This window comes from Sapajus apella, unplaced genomic scaffold, assembly GCF_009761245.1.
Source record: "Sapajus apella isolate SASKATOON/1434 unplaced genomic scaffold, GSC_monkey_1.0 scaffold121, whole genome shotgun sequence".
NCBI classification, from domain to species: Eukaryota; Metazoa; Chordata; class Mammalia; order Primates; family Cebidae; genus Sapajus; species Sapajus apella.
Genome location: NW_022437061.1, coordinates 956,350 through 973,380, shown reverse-complemented (window position 1 = coordinate 973,380; position 17,031 = coordinate 956,350). Strand labels below are relative to the sequence as shown.

General features: G+C 34.7%; 1 protein-coding gene across 6 annotated transcripts in view; it reads left to right on the top strand.

Moving 5' to 3' along the window:
* Positions 1–17,031, top strand: part of ANKRD17 (ankyrin repeat domain 17) — a 175,655-nt gene that overhangs the window by 98,962 nt on the left and 59,662 nt on the right. For 4 of the 6 annotated variants that reach the window (XM_032260971.1, XM_032260973.1, XM_032260970.1 and 1 more), the window contains exons 6-15: positions 897–1,130; positions 3,529–3,623; positions 6,332–6,569; positions 7,960–8,151; positions 8,527–8,636; positions 10,549–10,636; positions 12,917–13,044; positions 13,293–13,436; positions 13,841–13,943; positions 15,397–16,149. In XM_032260971.1, coding sequence (XP_032116862.1) covers positions 897–1,130; positions 3,529–3,623; positions 6,332–6,569; positions 7,960–8,151; positions 8,527–8,636; positions 10,549–10,636; positions 12,917–13,044; positions 13,293–13,436; positions 13,841–13,943; positions 15,397–16,149 — 2,085 coding nt within the window. The remainder of the gene's footprint in view (positions 1–896; positions 1,131–3,528; positions 3,624–6,331; positions 6,570–7,959; positions 8,152–8,526; positions 8,637–10,548; positions 10,637–12,916; positions 13,045–13,292; positions 13,437–13,840; positions 13,944–15,396; positions 16,150–17,031) is intronic. The other 2 variants (XM_032260974.1, XM_032260975.1) reach the window with 1 other exon arrangement.

Below are 17,031 nucleotides of genomic sequence, written 5' to 3'. Positions count from 1 at the left end.
GTTTTTTTTTTTTTTTTTTTTTTTTTTGAGATGAAGTTTTGCTCTTGTCAACCAGGCTGGAGTGCAATGGCATGATCTCGGCTAACTGCAACCTCTGCCTCCTGGGTTCAAGCAATTCTCTTATCTCAGCTTCCCGAGTAGCTGGGGCTATAGGTGCCCATCACCACGCCTAGCTACAGTTTTTTTTGTTTTTTTTTTTTTGTATTTTTAGTAGAGACAGGGTTTCACCATGTTGGCCAGGCTGATCTTGAACTTCTGACCTCAGGTAATCCACCCACCTCGGCCTTCCAAAGTGCTGGGATTACCGGCGTGAGCCCCCACACCCAGCCTAGAAATTTTTATTTTACCCAGAAGGTTGATTTTTCTTGTAAGATGGGAAATTTTTATCATCAGAAAATAATGTTTTAGAAATTTCTAAATTTGAATTTGATAAGTTAACTGGTATTTGAAGTTGTAATGAAAACACGTATATATAATTAAAAGGTATAGTATAAGATATGTTTATGATAAATAATTTTAGGTTAAAAAAATATATATAAATAAAAGTTTCTGAAACATTTCTCTGATAAACCTTAAAACAAACTTTTTCTCGTCTCAAGGTAAAACTTAGCTCCAGGGCAGACTTGCCCTGTTCTTTTACAACTCTCCAAACTGGATTAAGTGTATCTCATATTCCACATGTATTTGACTTTGGTTTTAAATGGAAAAGGAGAATAGGGAGTTGCTTTCAGAAAGCTAAAATGCAATAGGAAAGGAATTTGATGTATACATATATATTTACATATATGCAGTATAAAATTTAATATGGTTATAATCTTCAGTTTCCATTTTCTTAGTGTAAATTAGCACTTTGGTATTTTATGTGAATGTCTTTTTATTCTTTCTAATTAAAATAGGCAATACAGCACTTACATATGCTTGTGCTGGAGGCTATGTAGATGTTGTAAAGGTGCTCTTGGAATCCGGTGCTAGTATTGAGGACCATAATGAAAATGGTCATACTCCTCTTATGGAAGCTGGAAGTGCTGGACATGTGGAAGTAGCCAGATTGCTGCTAGAAAATGGGGCTGGCATTAATACGCATTCCAATGAATTTAAAGAGAGTGCCCTTACCTTAGCTTGTTACAAAGGTACAGTATAAACCTTTCTTGAAACAAAGTTTTTAAACATGTGAAATTATAATTATTTTATGTAATCTTGTTTTTAAATTCAGAAGTAAAACATAATAATAGTATATAATATGAATTAAAGTGTTTACAGTGTTCCAGTTTAATATGTAAATTTTTAAAGTATAGATTTAACATAAATATTGTCACTAAAAAATGAATATTGATCTAATTGTTTTATCAGAAACAGTTCTTTTAATATGAACTGTAGAATAGCTTTACATGTTGGTAAGATTTTACTTGTTACGAAGGGGTACATGGTATTTTAAACGATGTCACTGAACCTGAAAATATTGATAGTACAGAAAATTTAACAATCTAGAACATAGAACATTAATTATCTTCAGACCAAACATCTTTCCAGGCAATTGTCCAGCCTTTGGCATATGTGAGACAGGCCGAACAATTGCCTGGAAAGATATTTGGTCTGCAGAAAATTAGTGTTCTATGTTCTAGGTTGTTAAAACACAGCCACAGAGTGGAACATTTTGACTCCACATGTATGACAGATAAATGGCTATAAATTAAGGTGTTTTATTTTTACGAAAATAGATTAAGAAGATTTTTTATTAAGAAAATTTTTTATTAAAAAAAAGTCATGCAATTTTGTGTTTGTTTAGCCATTTGATTTTATGTTTTATGCCATCTATATAGCTGTCCCATATTATTTACATTGTAAATTCTTGACCCCTAAGCATCAAGAAAAAGCTTTTGCAAAACCTAGTAAAACATTTTTAAGGAGGCCCTCATTCTCGGTGACTAACCTTTCACATGCACAAGCTTACATGTGAATGCCTCCTTAAATTTTGCACCCTGGGCTTTGATTTCCTCACCTTAGTTCTGGCCCTGGTGTTGTTTTGTTCTATATGAGTAGCCACGGTTGTGTGATGCCTTTTGGAATAATTTCATTTATAAACATGAATCCTTAGATATTTAGATTAATTGACTAAAATTTAAGTTAAATTTGAGAAATATGCTTTATTTATAAAGTGCTTTTGATTATCTGATGTTAATAGATTTTCAGATAGGGAACACAGCTGCAGTCCCTTACTTCCCTTCCCCAGCCCTGTTTATAATTAGGCAGAGGCTGATCTTCATTGGGAGGAGAGGAATTAAGCCTTGGAGTGGGCTGATTGGGTGGTTCTCTCCCCTTCTCACAATGCTTTTGAACTCAGAACTGGCTGCATTTCACTACTGAGTCCCAGCTGGCCAGAGAGCTTTGAGATGGGGCTGCATGTAACTACTCTCCCCTCTGCGCTTTGCTTGTAGCCCCACCCTGCTATCCAAAAGGGGCATCTGAGGTTGGGGCTTACAGGCTTTAATTAGAAGCTGGATAGAGAACTGAGCTGGTGGAGAACATTTCTACTACTTCCAGGTATCCATGGACTCCCTTCCCTTCTTCTCTTTCTGGTGAGCTTTCCTTGGATATAGATTGACAACGAGGAGTTGCGGAAGAGATAAAAATCAGGTTGAGACTGAGCATTAATGTGGATTTTGGGGAGAGGAGAATGACAGAGGAAAAGGGAGGGTAGGTAGTTGGCAAATACAAGATGTGGCAGATACTACACTTATGCACCGACGTAAATTTTGTTTTAACTGTTTACCTGTGACTTCACTGTCTGTCCTTCTCCCGCATCCCAGTTGAATAAGAATTGATTGTTGCTCGTTCCAGATAAAGCTGGGGAAAATAATAAGTAATTTTTTAATTGTTTTTTTTTGCATAGAATCTGAAGTTCTTTTTAAATTATAATGTGTCTTCTTTTTAACCACTTATGTGATATCTGTATCTGAACTTAAGCGTATGGTTTATTTGGAACTGCATAAATGTGTTACATGTGTAAATTATAATTAAAAATATAAATTAAATGGTATGGTTTGAAGAATGTTTTTGTACATACAGTTTCCAGTTTATAGGTAGGTTTTTCCTAAAATGTTTTTGAGTTAGGTATTGGAACTTTCAATACATTTTCTCACAGAAATAACTCGACTGATCATTATCATCTCAGGCTACTAGTTCATGAAAGCTGATTTATTCCATAGCATAAATAAAATAACTATGGCATGCCTGGGCTCTTAAAAGGTTATAGAGGGAACATTTTGGGTGTTGGATTTTAATGGCATCTTTGTTTACCTCTAGCAGGGATTCTAGTAGCAGCAGTTTCTAGGGCAATAGGGTAAGGGGTTAAACAGCAAGATCACTTGTATAATGGTGTTCTACAGTTGAGGGTGGCTTCTAGTTGACTTCATTATGCTTATAAATTTAATGCTGTAAGTTAAATATAACTTTTCAAAATATTATAATTTAAAAAATATTTTGGAATAATAAAATATTTTCAAGTAATCTTATACACTTTTGGTTTAGGACACTTAGAGATGGTCCGATTTCTTTTGGAAGCAGGCGCGGATCAAGAGCATAAAACAGATGAAATGCACACTGCTTTAATGGAAGCTTGCATGGTAAGATGGTGAAATACATGAAATAAATTTACATATTAACTAGGGAGAGACAGAGCTAGTATACAATGAATGCCTTTTCCTTGGGTGCTACAATTCTGTTTGTCAGAACCTTACTGAGTCAGTTGTACAACATTAACTTCTATTAAAATTACGTTCTGACGCTTTACAATGCTATCATTTTCTTAGTCTCACGTAACTCTATACTGGTTTTATATAGTTGTCACCAAAGTGACATTTTTAAAGATTGGTTGAGGATATGGAAAAGGAAAATATGGCCAGGTATGGTGGCTTACTACTGTAATCTCAGCACTTTGGGAGACCAAGCTGGGAGTATTGGATTAAGAAATTAAAACGGAGGCCAGCAGTTCAAGACTACCCTGGCCAACATAGCAAGACCCCCCTCTGTATTTAAAAAAAAAAATTAAAAAAAAAAAAAAAAGAAATATAATTCAGAATATGTACATTATTAATAAATGTAACATACTTCAAACCAATAAATTGACTACACAGAAATTTAAAAGTAGAGCATAATTTATGTTACATAATTTTCCCTCTCTCACAGTCTTTTTTGAACCCACAATTCTCTTTTGAAGAGCTGTGTTTTAGAGTTTGTATTCAAGAATGGTTCATAACAATACTCTTAAACCTTTGTATCTTGGTTTATGATTTGTAACACAGAAGTGGATCAGAATGTTATATAAAAATTTTTGAGGAAAACATGCCAGTGGTAGAAAAGGCCCCAAAAGTATCTGAAGTCTCTTCTCATCTTCCCTTCAGAGAATAAGGACGTTTTTCTTGAAAGAATTCTTGAGAAACTTAATATTCTTGAAAGGTTAAATTTTATTTACTATTTTAAAAAATATTAGGTAGCCATTTAACACTTAAGACTTAAGTTATCTGTTGTTTTCCTTATTGTCATCTTAGTGTTTGCTTTAATAAATTATTATTATTATTATTTTGACAAAGAAAAGTTTAAGCTTTCAAGCTCTTCATCTGTAAAATGAGGATACCATCTTTCTCTGGAGTTGTGAAGATTAAACGAGATAATGGGTGTAAAGTACATTAATAGTATTAACAATAACAGTTTTAAAAGTTCCCCCATGATAAGAAAATTTAATCACCCTTGCCACACCCTACTGGGGAAACAGCCTGTGTATAGATTAAGAAATTAAAATGGCTGTAATCCCAGCATTTTGGGAATCTGAGGCGGGTGGATCACCTGAGGTCAGTAGTTAAAGATCAGCCTGGGCAACATAGTGAAACCCTGTCTGTACTAAAAATACAAAATTAGCTCGATGTGGTGGCACATGCCTGTAATCCCAGCTACTCAGGAGGCTGAGGCAGGAGAATCACTTGAACCTGGGAGGCGGAGGTTGCAGTGAGCCCAGATCACGCCATTGCACTCCAGCCTGGGCAACAAGAGCAAAACTCCATCACAAAAAAAAAGAAATTAAAATGGAAAAATCTGTAGATCTAGCCAACAAGCACTGGGAGTAAACATTATAAGTGAAAGATATTAGTAGGAACCAGATATTTGGAAGGCCTGCTATAATACTGAGTTTTTAAATTAGATTTAAAGGAAATGTAGGAGTTGACTATCAAGGGAGAATATTCAGCACTGAAGAAATAACAAAGTAATCAAACTACTAAGACATTAGATTCTTCTCTACAAATTGAAAAAGAAAAAAAGTAGTAAGACGTGAAAATTATGTAATGTGACAAACATGGTGGCAAAAATGGGCATGGCATGTTTGAAAGAATGATATGTCTGGGAGATAATATATAGATGGAAAAAAAATTATTGAAGGACCAAAAGAAGAGAAAAGAGGGAAGCTATGGGAAAAGTGACTACTAAAGGAGACAGAATGTAGAATTTTCTTTTCTTTTTTTAATTTATTTTTTAGACAGGATTTCACTCTGTCCCGAGGCTGAATTGTAGTGGCATGATCGTGGCTCACTGCAGCCTCAACTTCCTGAGCTCAAATAATCCTCCCTCCTCAGCCTCCTGAGTAGCTGGGACAATGTGCACACCACCACACCTGGCTAATTTTTGTAGAAATGGAATCTCGCCATTTAACCTAGGCTGGTCTCAAACTCCTGGGCTCAAGCAATCGTCCTGCCTCAGTCACCCAAAGTGTTGGGATTGCAGGCGTGAGCCACCACTCTTGGCCCTTTTCTTAATTTCACTGGTACTTGGAGAAACAATGTAGAAAGTACTATGTACACTATGGATTCCTCTAACACAATGGGTATCCTTCCCCTACTTCTCCAAAAACTGTTGCATTTCTTTATATTTACACAAAAATTTGCTTATCCTTAAGATTTTTATGAAAACCCTTCTTTCCCTCTCTAAACTTTATCCTTTCAGCATTTAAGTTTGTACCATACAGTGTTGATGTTACCTATGGTCTCATAATAGTCTCTTGTTTCACATACTTACTTTTTTTTTTCTGATGGTTAATAAGCTTTTTCATTGAAGGTATCATGTTTCTACTTACTTCATATTTTCAATCTCTGTTTCCCTCTCCTATGTTAAAAGAATATAGGCAGTGCATGATAAATACTGATTTACTTAACTGTTAAGTGTAGATTATTCCTATTTGAGTGGAGATCAGTAAACTTCATTGTATAGTAATTGATAAGTGTTCGGATTTTTCAAGGTGTTTTTAATGGTACTGATTTAATATGTTTGATTGTATTATGATTAGGATGGCCATGTTGAAGTAGCGAGGCTACTTCTTGACAGCGGTGCACAGGTGAACATGCCTGCTGATTCATTTGAGTCACCATTAACTTTGGCTGCATGTGGTGGGCATGTGGAACTTGCGGCTTTACTTATTGAAAGAGGAGCTAGCCTGGAAGAGGTCAATGATGAAGGTTATACACCATTGATGGAAGCAGCTCGAGAAGGACATGAAGAAATGGTGGCATTACTTCTAGGTCAAGGTAACCATATCTATCAATACACTAAAGGATAAATGTGTGAAACCTAAGAGTAAAATTTTATAAAATTGGATTTTAGTATTTCACCTTTCTAGTAGAGTTGCAATGAGATGTTGTTACACAAACTAATGATATTTACTGTGAAAATGGCTCCCATGCTGTGTTAAACAAAATCAAAGAAACTTCTTTAATATAGAGCTTTCAGAGACATCATGAGCTATATGTGAATGAAAAACAGAACTGGTGTTGGCAAGGTTTGTGGGTTAAATAGGGGAATATAAGAGTCAACATTTCTCAAAGGTAATAGATGAAGAGAATGTATTCCTTTGGGGGTAGAATACCTACCAATAAATATTTAGTAGAGCTAATGTTTTATAAAACAGTATGGGAAGCCATGCAGTAAAGACAAACTTGGTGAGAGTGCAAGAATGCACACACATTAGAAGCTGTCAAGGGGCTCAGTACATAAACTTCTCTTTTGGGAAAAGTAAAACAATTACTTCACTATGTTAAGATATCTTCTAAGATATCTTCAGTTTAGAAGTAATCTCCCATCTCTATATTTGTAGCATGATTTTATTTTTCTTTCATTAGTAAGATTTGTCTGGACAAATTTAAGAGGAATGATACTTTAAAAAAAGAACTTCTGTTTTTATTTAGTGGTATTGTTAACTAGAATTTTAAAAGCATAGGTTTTGGAGCCGACTTTATAGATTGAATCACAGCTCCACCGCTTGCCAATTTTGTAACTTCAGGCAAGTTTCTAACCTTCTGTGCCTCAGTTTTCTCATCTGTAGGGTTGTTGTGACAGTTAATATGTATGTGTAAAACTCATAGAACACTGCTTGTCATATAATGCCTGTTAAATGTTAGCTATACTGATGGTGGTAGTATTGATGACAATAATGTTGTGACTTTGGATAAGTTAATTAACCTCGGTTTCCTTAGCTGTAAAATGGAACTAATAATAATAATACCTAAACAATTTGTAAAATGCTTTGATGTTGCCTGGGAAATAGTAAGAGCTTGTTGAATGTTAAGATTTTTATTATCATCATCATCATCATTATCATGAATATCTTTGTGATTTTTGAATCATTATAATGAGGGGATATAGCTTATTTTCTTGAGTTCTTTTATCACCTGACTTGTGCCTTTTGGCTGAATAAGCCTGTACTTCAGCTGTGATACATCAGATCTGGATGTGGTTTTAACAGTTTTATTTATTTTTATTTTTAACTGCCTTAGGAGTTAGGAGAAAGGCAATTTCTTATTTAGTATAGTAATATAAATGTTCATTTTTGAGATATAGTTTATTAAGAAACAATCATGTTTTTCATGTATCTAGAATAAGTTAATGGCTTTCTTTAAATAATTAGAATCTTTATTTTAGGAGCAAATATCAATGCACAGACAGAAGAAACTCAAGAAACTGCCTTGACTCTGGCTTGCTGTGGAGGCTTTCTGGAAGTGGCAGACTTTCTAATTAAGGCAGGAGCGGATATAGAACTAGGGTGTTCTACCCCTTTAATGGAAGCTGCTCAAGAGGGTCATTTGGAGTTAGTTAAATACTTATTAGCTGCAGGTAGGCATTTTTGTATTTGGGAGAAGTTTTTTACATGATTCATTTAAGTAAAAATGTCATAATGCAAATATTTTTATGATGTTATGATACACTCAATGTGTGCGTTTAAAAAAAGTGATATATCTTTGTATGTATTCTGAGCAATTAACCTTACTGCTCTTTGGAGTATCTGCAGTTTTAATTTCAAGCAGTTTTCTTTGTAATTTTTTTCTTTTTAAAAATGCCTACAGTATTCTCTATTTCTAGAAATGAATAAGGTTTTAATTTGTTTAATTTGAGGAGATAGGACTTATCCAGAAGAAACTTTTATTTCCATCATATAGATCTTATGGCTCTTGTATTAAGTCTATGTATTATTTGTTGACACTACTACAGGAGCTAACGTTCATGCAACAACAGCAACAGGGGATACAGCACTAACATATGCCTGTGAAAATGGTCATACTGATGTAGCAGATGTCTTACTTCAGGCAGGCGCAGATCTGGTAAGCCGTGTTACTTTTTAAATCTTAATACTTAACAATAAGAAATTTTAAATTATGGAGATTCTAGACAAAAGATATCTCTTTACTTTTAGTTTTACGTTGGCTTTTTTGCCATTCTTTCTTTCACTTAGTCACATTTTTTTCCATACTGTTTAGTGTCCATTCTTATTTTCCTTAATAGGGTTGAACTGTTCACTGCATTATCCCTTATTTTCCATAGAAAAAGGAAATTTTTGTGTTACAGATATTAATGCAGATTAATTTTCCCTTAGGTATTTATTTAACTATTTTTAGAAGACTTTCTGACTTGGTATAAAAAGGCAAATGTGACTTAGAGGAACTTTAGTATTGCTTAGGAAATAAATTACGACTACCATATTCAGAACATTATTAAATAATAAAAGTTTAAAACATAAATAATAAATAATCTTTTCCCTCAAGTACTTTATAATTTCAGAAAATGTAATAGGTGACATAAGAAGAGATGTGGTGGTGAAAGTGCAGAGTAAAGAAGCTTAGAAAACGTAAAGCAATCATCTGACATTTGTTTTGGGGATGGCTAAAGTTTAGAAAGGTAGACATGGCAGTGTTATGGCTAAAGAGTATTTCAATTGGAAAAAAATGTTAGGAGCGAAGCCTGAGAGGTAAGGAAGCATAAAGCAACTGTGTGTGGGTAGAATAGGTGGTTTTCCAGTCTAGCATGTGGAGGAATAGGAGTAAGACATCCAAAGGCTGATTTTAGTTAAAATATTAGCACCCGTATATTTATGGGGCTGAGATTCTAACATTAATAAGCAACTGTTTCCTTTATAGTTTATGACAAATTCACATGCAGACAGCAGTAACCCCCCCTTCAGTAATTAATTTTGTAGACAGTAATTTATAATTTTACCTCTTGTCATTTATGAAAAGAGAATGTTGAATTAGATTATTGTTGGGGCCACTTACTGTTAGTGCTAAGTCTAACAAGGGAGATATAAGCACACAACTAACTAGAATGTAATGTGTATAATAAGTGCTTCAAGCTTCTTAGAGCTTTCTTCCATGTAAAAACTGCATTCCTAGTGTTTGCCACTGTGACTCTGAAACATACAGCAGTGTATTTTTTAGTTCTTGGTTAGATGACAATTAGAAAAACCTAGGATATGGCTTAAGAGAAAAATGAGAAACTGTTCAGCATTTCTTTAAAAATAAAAAAAATTTAAAATGCTATACAAAAGATACTTTTTCTCAAATCTTTATTTTCTAAGGTCTGAAAATTTTACCAGTAGTGTTGTTCTCAGCTATTTAGTAATCACAAGTAAGCAGTAGAGTCTCCATCCTTTTGGGACCCAGAAAGCTCTTGTAGCATCTTAGAATCAATGGTTTTAGAAATATTTGTTATCATTTTTATATAAGGGAATCCAGAGATAATAGGAAGTCTATAAAGATATGGTAATGATGCACTTACTGAAATTCATAGAGGTGAGATGCAGACTCATGAGAGGAAAATAACTTTGAGTGGATGAGGATACTGCTCATTATATTGATTGTTCAGAGAAGGCCATGTCAGGTACCACAATTCATTGTGTAGAGAGAGGATCAAATTACTCAGATGCAGTTAGATGAGGGCATCATGATCACATGACTATAAGTTAAGTTTTAAAATTATTTCTAGTGCTCACTTTGGCAGCATATATGCTAAAATTATTTCCATAGGACAAGTTTAAAATTTGAGATTTTTTTTAAAATTTAGAAATGTATTTCTTAATTTTTTTCAAAGCATTATATTTAAATATTTAGATTCAGAAACTAATCCAGTTATTTTCCTTTTGATTTCCATGAAAAAAAAAAAAAACTTGTTCACTGGCAATTAAGTGTCAATTAAGTCTGGTTTTTGTTTTTGTTTTTGTTTTTGTGTTTTTTTAAACAGGAGCATGAATCTGAAGGTGGAAGAACTCCTTTAATGAAAGCTGCAAGAGCTGGTCATGTTTGTACTGTTCAGTTCTTAATTAGTAAAGGTAAGTTTGTATAAAACAGTTGTTTTTTTTCTCAAAAGTATTTACCCCTGCCTTCATTTAGAGATTTAAGGGTAAAGTAGTTGAGGGCGAGAGGTTATCATATGAGGAGGGATGCTGTTGACATTTAATGAGTGGATAGTTGATAAACATCCTGCCATGCACAGACCAGCTTCAGACTACAAATAATTGTCATACCATGTAGCACACTTGTTGAGAAACACTTGTATAAAGGGAAGGGAAATTTCTCTATGTAAAAACTGAGGATTTAGGTAACACACTCTGCTGTGTTCATGTAATACAGTATTATATCGAAACCTGGAATTTTGCGATGTTTCTGCCACTAAAAAAATTTGTGGCAAGTAATATTTCTACTATTTCCCTGGTTCTGTGTTTCCTTTCTTATAAAATATAGGGAGTTGGTTATAAATATAGTACAAAAAATATTCACAATTGAAATGTAACAAAAGTAGCAAATTGCATGAGGATTTTCATTCATGATCAGAAATTTTAGTTTGAATACCAAAGAACTTAATGACCAAATAAAATAAAAGGGAGTATATTATTTTTCTCTTCAAATTATTTCTTATGTGTTTACTATGAAAGTTCTAGTTGAGACAGTTTTTCATTCAGAGTTCATCTTTTTTTTTTTTGAGACAGAGTCTTACTCTGTCGCCAGGCATTTGGCTGGAGTGCAGTGGCTGATCTCGGATCATTGCAACCTCTGCCTCCTGGGTTCTAGTAATTCTCCTGCCTCAGCCTCCTGAGTAGCTGGGACTACAGGCACACACCACCATGCCCAGCTAATTTTTTTTGTATTTTAGTAGAGACGGGGTTTCACTGTGTTGGCCAGGATGGTCTCGATCTCTTGACCTCATGATCTGCTCTCCTCGGCCTCCCAAAGTGCTGGGATTACAGGTGTGAGCCACCATGCCTGGCGTATATTCTTAAGTATAGGAGAGTACAGATTTTACTTTTGATTCTGCATTAATAAAAGAAAGAGGAAGCCGAGTGTGGTGGCTAACCCTTGTAATCTCAGCATTTTAGGACCCTGAGTCAGGAGAATCCCTTGAGTCCTGGAGTTCAAGACCAGCCTGGACAACATAGTGAGATTCTGTCTCTAGAAAAATTATAAAATTAGTCAGGCATGGTGGCTTGCACCTATAGTGCCAGCTAGTTGAGAGGCTGAGGTAGGAGGAGCACTCAGGCTCAGGGGTTCAAGGTTATAGGGAGCTATGATTGTGCCACTGTACTCTAGCCAGGGTGACCGACCGAGTGAGACCTTGTCTCAAAAAAAAAAAAAAAAAAAAGAAAAAGTATAGGCTTTATACAGTTTTAAAAGGCAATAATATACCATTTTCTTCATATAATAATAGTAAAGAAATCTCAAGTTGCTAATTGTTTATAGGTATAGAAAACTTGAAATAATTTACCAAATTACTTTAAACATTTTGAACATGCACTGGTGATATATATTCATAACAGTATTCTCAAGCATAGAATTGTATACATAATTGCTGTCCCCTCACTGATTAATATTAGTGAATTTGATTCCAGTTTCTGTTATTTTATTTCTATTTCCCACGTTACCTACCACAGTAATCCAAATTAGGGATAGAGGTCAGGCACAAAGGCTCATGCTTATAATTTTAGCATTTTGAGAGGCCAAGGTGGGAGGATCATTTGAGCCCAAGAGTTTGAAACCAGCCTAGGTAACATGGTGAGACCCTGTCTCTACAAAAACAACAAATAAATAAATTAGGGATAGATTCCTATTTGGGAATAGGGGTGAATTATCCATTTTCCTTGTCAGGTACTTCCTAATAGAAAAAAAAAAAATGGTACTACTCTACTACTCCATTTAGTGTTTGTTCTCTACATATTTAATCCATAGAGGGCAGTATAATTTATTTTTATTGAGTCATCTTTTCTACTGAAGAACTTAAAATACAAATAAAACTTCATATTTTACTTTTAATAGTTATTACGTTAGGAGTAATAGGTACTTTTGGTATCTTTTACTGGTACATACTGGTCTTTTCAAATTATATCATGTTTGTCTGGGATATATTTACTTTAGAGTAGTTCAAGATGGGAGAGGAGAATTAATGTAGGGTATTTGTGAAATGAGATTGGCCATGTGTTTATAATCATTAAAACTCGGTAATAGGTATGTGGAGCCTCATAATACTGTTTTCTCTACTCTTCATGATTTTTAAATTTAACATAATTTTAAGAAAAACCATTCTACTAATATGATTTTTCATCCCTTTTCTGTTTTAGGAGCGAATGTGAATAGAACCACAGCTAATAATGACCATACTGTACTGTCCCTGGCCTGTGCAGGAGGTCACCTGGCAGTGGTGGAACTACTTTTGGCTCATGGGGCAGATCCTACTCACCGTTTGAAAGTATGTAACTCAAATGTTTGTGCAGCATCATGAATTAATATTTATCTTTTGGTCATTATTACAACATGTCATGTACAAACTCCATTCATAATGGCATTCTAAGTAAATTTTCTCCTTTTTTACTTGAAGCACTCTACCAAACTGATAATTTTAATGTGTCTGGGACCTGTTGGCTTTATTTTCCTAAGTGATTCTATAACTAACTTATTTTTCTTCGCTTTTTTCCCCCTCCATATTCATTCTTTTAGGATGGCTCAACTATGTTGATAGAAGCAGCAAAAGGTGGCCATACAAGTGTTGTTTGCTATCTCTTGGATTATCCTAATAACTTGCTTTCAGCCCCTCCACCAGATGTCACTCAGTTAACTCCCCCATCCCACGATTTAAATAGGGTAAGGTTTTAAAAATTAAAGGATTTTATGATATGTCTTCTTTATCCTAACTCTTTTACTCATAGTATCTGTTTAAGTTAGGCTATTTTTTGTTGTAATATGTAGTTCTCTTTATAAATACGTACTTGATACAGTTAATGAACATCTGGTATAACATTCAGACCCTAGATGGTATAATTATGCTTTACTTTCTAAAGGTCACAATAACAACTTGAATTCAAAGCCCACTAAAAAATGTCATGGAAAACAATTTGGCACCAACATATTTTAAGTAAATATGTCACTGTCTAAGATGGCATATTAAAAATATTTTGAAAAATCTCTGTAATTTATTTTTTATTTACAACATATTACTTAATGGATTGTGTAGGACACTAATAATTACTTAGTATCCTTTGTCTTAGGCTCCTCGTGTACCGGTTCAAGCACTGCCCATGGTTGTTCCACCTCAGGAGCCTGACAAACCACCTGCCAATGTTGCCACCACTCTTCCCATCAGGAATAAAGGTCAGTTATACTTCTAAAGACTGTTTCTTACTTGGTGTCCAGGTAAAATAAGATTACCAAAAAACAGCCATTTCTACCAATAAGGAATATTACTAAGTTGGCATTATTAAGTTTTTTTAACCCGTGATGAAAGCATGTTATTGGGAGAAAAAAATAGTTAATAGCACGAATTTGTGCTAGAATTTGAAGTTTTAGCATGAGAAATTCAGATGCTCATCTTTGATGCAATTCTGATTATCCATGATTTCCTTTAATAACTAGTAATTTTTATTCATGTAAAATGTTAAGCTGGGTATAGTTGAGTGATATTTTTATAAATTATTTACTTAAATCTCTGCAGTGATAAAGGCATAAATTAACAAAATGTATTAAATGTTAGAAATTTATTTTAGAATGACTGGCTTAATATAGATTTTATATCTGGGATGCCTTTTCTCAACCAATAATTCAGTTACTTCAGATATGCTTGTTTATTTCTCTAGAATTCTAAGGTCCATATTTGACTTGTGGATTTATACCATGCATGTTCTTAAGTAGTGTCCCCAAACATTTTATACCTACCAGTTTGAATTAGTTTTTCTTTTTAAAAGTTTTACCTGAAGAAACAATGTAGTTTTTATTTTTCGGTTTTTGGCTACCTATATTCTTTTATGAACAAGAATGCTATATTTTCACCAGCTCTTTTCAATCACTACCATCAACTTAGAGCCTTGGCACCTTTTTCAGTAGATATAGCAAACAATTGATTGCTATAGCTGTAGCCAGATCTGTCTATTCACCTGGCTGTCAGAAGATACAGTGGATGGCATAGTCCAGCATCTTTTCTTCCAGGGAGACTGAATCCCAATTCTCTACTGGCCAGATAGCTGTGTGAATATGTGAATTTATATCTTGCCTATATTAGTTTTGAAGATATTAGGCCCCAACAAAGATATATATTTTCGTTGGATTTAATTTCTTGTTACTTCTTAGTGGTTTGGGTACTCCTTGTGTGTATGTGTGTGTGTTTAAAAGGCACAGACTATGAAATGTGAAAAAACCTGACTTAGAGGTCTGTTTTCTCTTCACCCTAACAATTTAGCATTATTATTCTGTTCTTATGATGAGTTTTAACATCTTTATGACCATATAAAATATCTACACATAGCCCTAGATGTTACTTTAATTGCACACTTAGGTATCACAAACCTGCATTCCTCTGTTGTCTAATTTTAGCCATGTGATATTTTTAAGATTCTGAAATTAATTTACAAAGATTTTGCACATAAAATACATACATTTTATATTTGTGGAAAAGAAGGTGGATTTGCTTTTAACTTTCTAACAGTGCAATTTCACCTTTTATGGATATGATTACTTAGTGCATAACTGTTGGCACTAAACCTCCCAACAGTAACTCTGTAATGAGGATGCCATTCATGTGCACTTCTGAGGGGGTTTCTTTTTCACACAGCTGCTTCTAAACAAAAGTCCAGCAGCCATTTGCCAGCAAACAGCCAGGATGTACAGGGTTACATCACCAATCAGTCTCCAGAGAGCATTGTAGAAGAGGCTCAGGGAAAGTTAACAGAACTGGAACAGAGGATAAAAGAAGCCATAGAAAAGAATGCACAGCTGCAGTCCTTGGAACTGGCTCATGCTGACCAACTTACCAAGGAGAAGATCGAGGAGCTGAACAAAACGAGGGAGGAGCAAATTCAGAAGAAACAAAAGATTTTGGAGGAACTACAGAAAGTAGAACGAGAGTTACAACTGAAAACTCAGCAGCAGCTAAAAAAGCAGTATCTAGAGGTTAAAGCTCAAAGAATTCAACTTCAGCAACAGCAGCAACAGTCTTGCCAACACCTGGGATTACTAACTCCTGTTGGGGTTGGAGAACAGCTTTCCGAGGGAGACTATGCACGGTTACAGCAAGTGGATCCCGTTTTGCTTAAGGATGAACCCCAGCAGACTGCTGCTCAGATGGGTTTTGCACCAATCCAGCCTCTGGCGATGCCTCAAGCTTTGCCTCTGGCGGCAGGTCCCTTGCCTCCAGGGTCCATCGCAAATCTTACAGAACTGCAAGGAGTGATAGTTGGACAGCCAGTACTGGGCCAAGCACAGTTGGCAGGGCTGGGGCAAGGAATTCTGACAGAAACACAACAAGGGTTAATGGTAGCCAGCCCTGCTCAGACCCTCAATGACACGCTGGATGACATCATGGCAGGTGGGTTTATATTGTTATGAGCAGGTATCAAATATGATTTGCTTAAGGCGAGTAAGAATGTACCCAAATTTTTTGCCGTTACCCAACTTGAGAACTATTTTTGGACTCCTGACTCATGTCTATCTTTAGAAATATTAGTTCAATCTCAGAAGTTCTCAAAAGGATACAGGTGGAATTAAAGATTAGCTCATTCAATACAAATGACTGAAGCTTTCTGGCTTAGCTTGGTAGCTTGAGTATGTAGGATTTTCAGTAGTGGGGTTGATGTTTGATTTTTGTTTTTGTTTTCATTTTTTTCCTTTGAGTTCAGAATACCGAGACTGCATTTTTTGGCCTTTTGCTTCTGTATTCACACCAATAAACTGGGAAGTTGATTGAAGTTGAAGTGCAAAACTAGTAGGACACATCAGGAAGCTTATTTATGAACATAAATCCTTTATATCCTAATGGATCAGACTTCAAACCTGATGGATATTTAAAAAAACACTTTTACAAAATTAATAAAGTACCAAACCAAATAGTTTAATTATACTGTATGTAAGTGATTTTGTCCCCTGTGAATGTTAATGTGTAGTCTCTTTCTAACTGTATCATGAGAAGATGTGGCCCCCTGAAAGTATCATAAATGATATATTTTAGATGTGTAGTCAGATAAATTTCTTTCCATTATAACTAGTTTCATTGGCAAGAAGATATATTTTAGAAGGTTGTTTTAATGTTTCTAGTTTTTGGTACTTATTTTTTGTAAGTTTTGTAACAAAGTAATGGGATTAGATTTTATAGGGTTGTAAGCCATAACAATGCTATACTGAGAAGGATAATTTGCTTCATTAAAAAACAAAATTTGGAAAGGAAAACAGAAGAATGAAAGGAATAAACAGT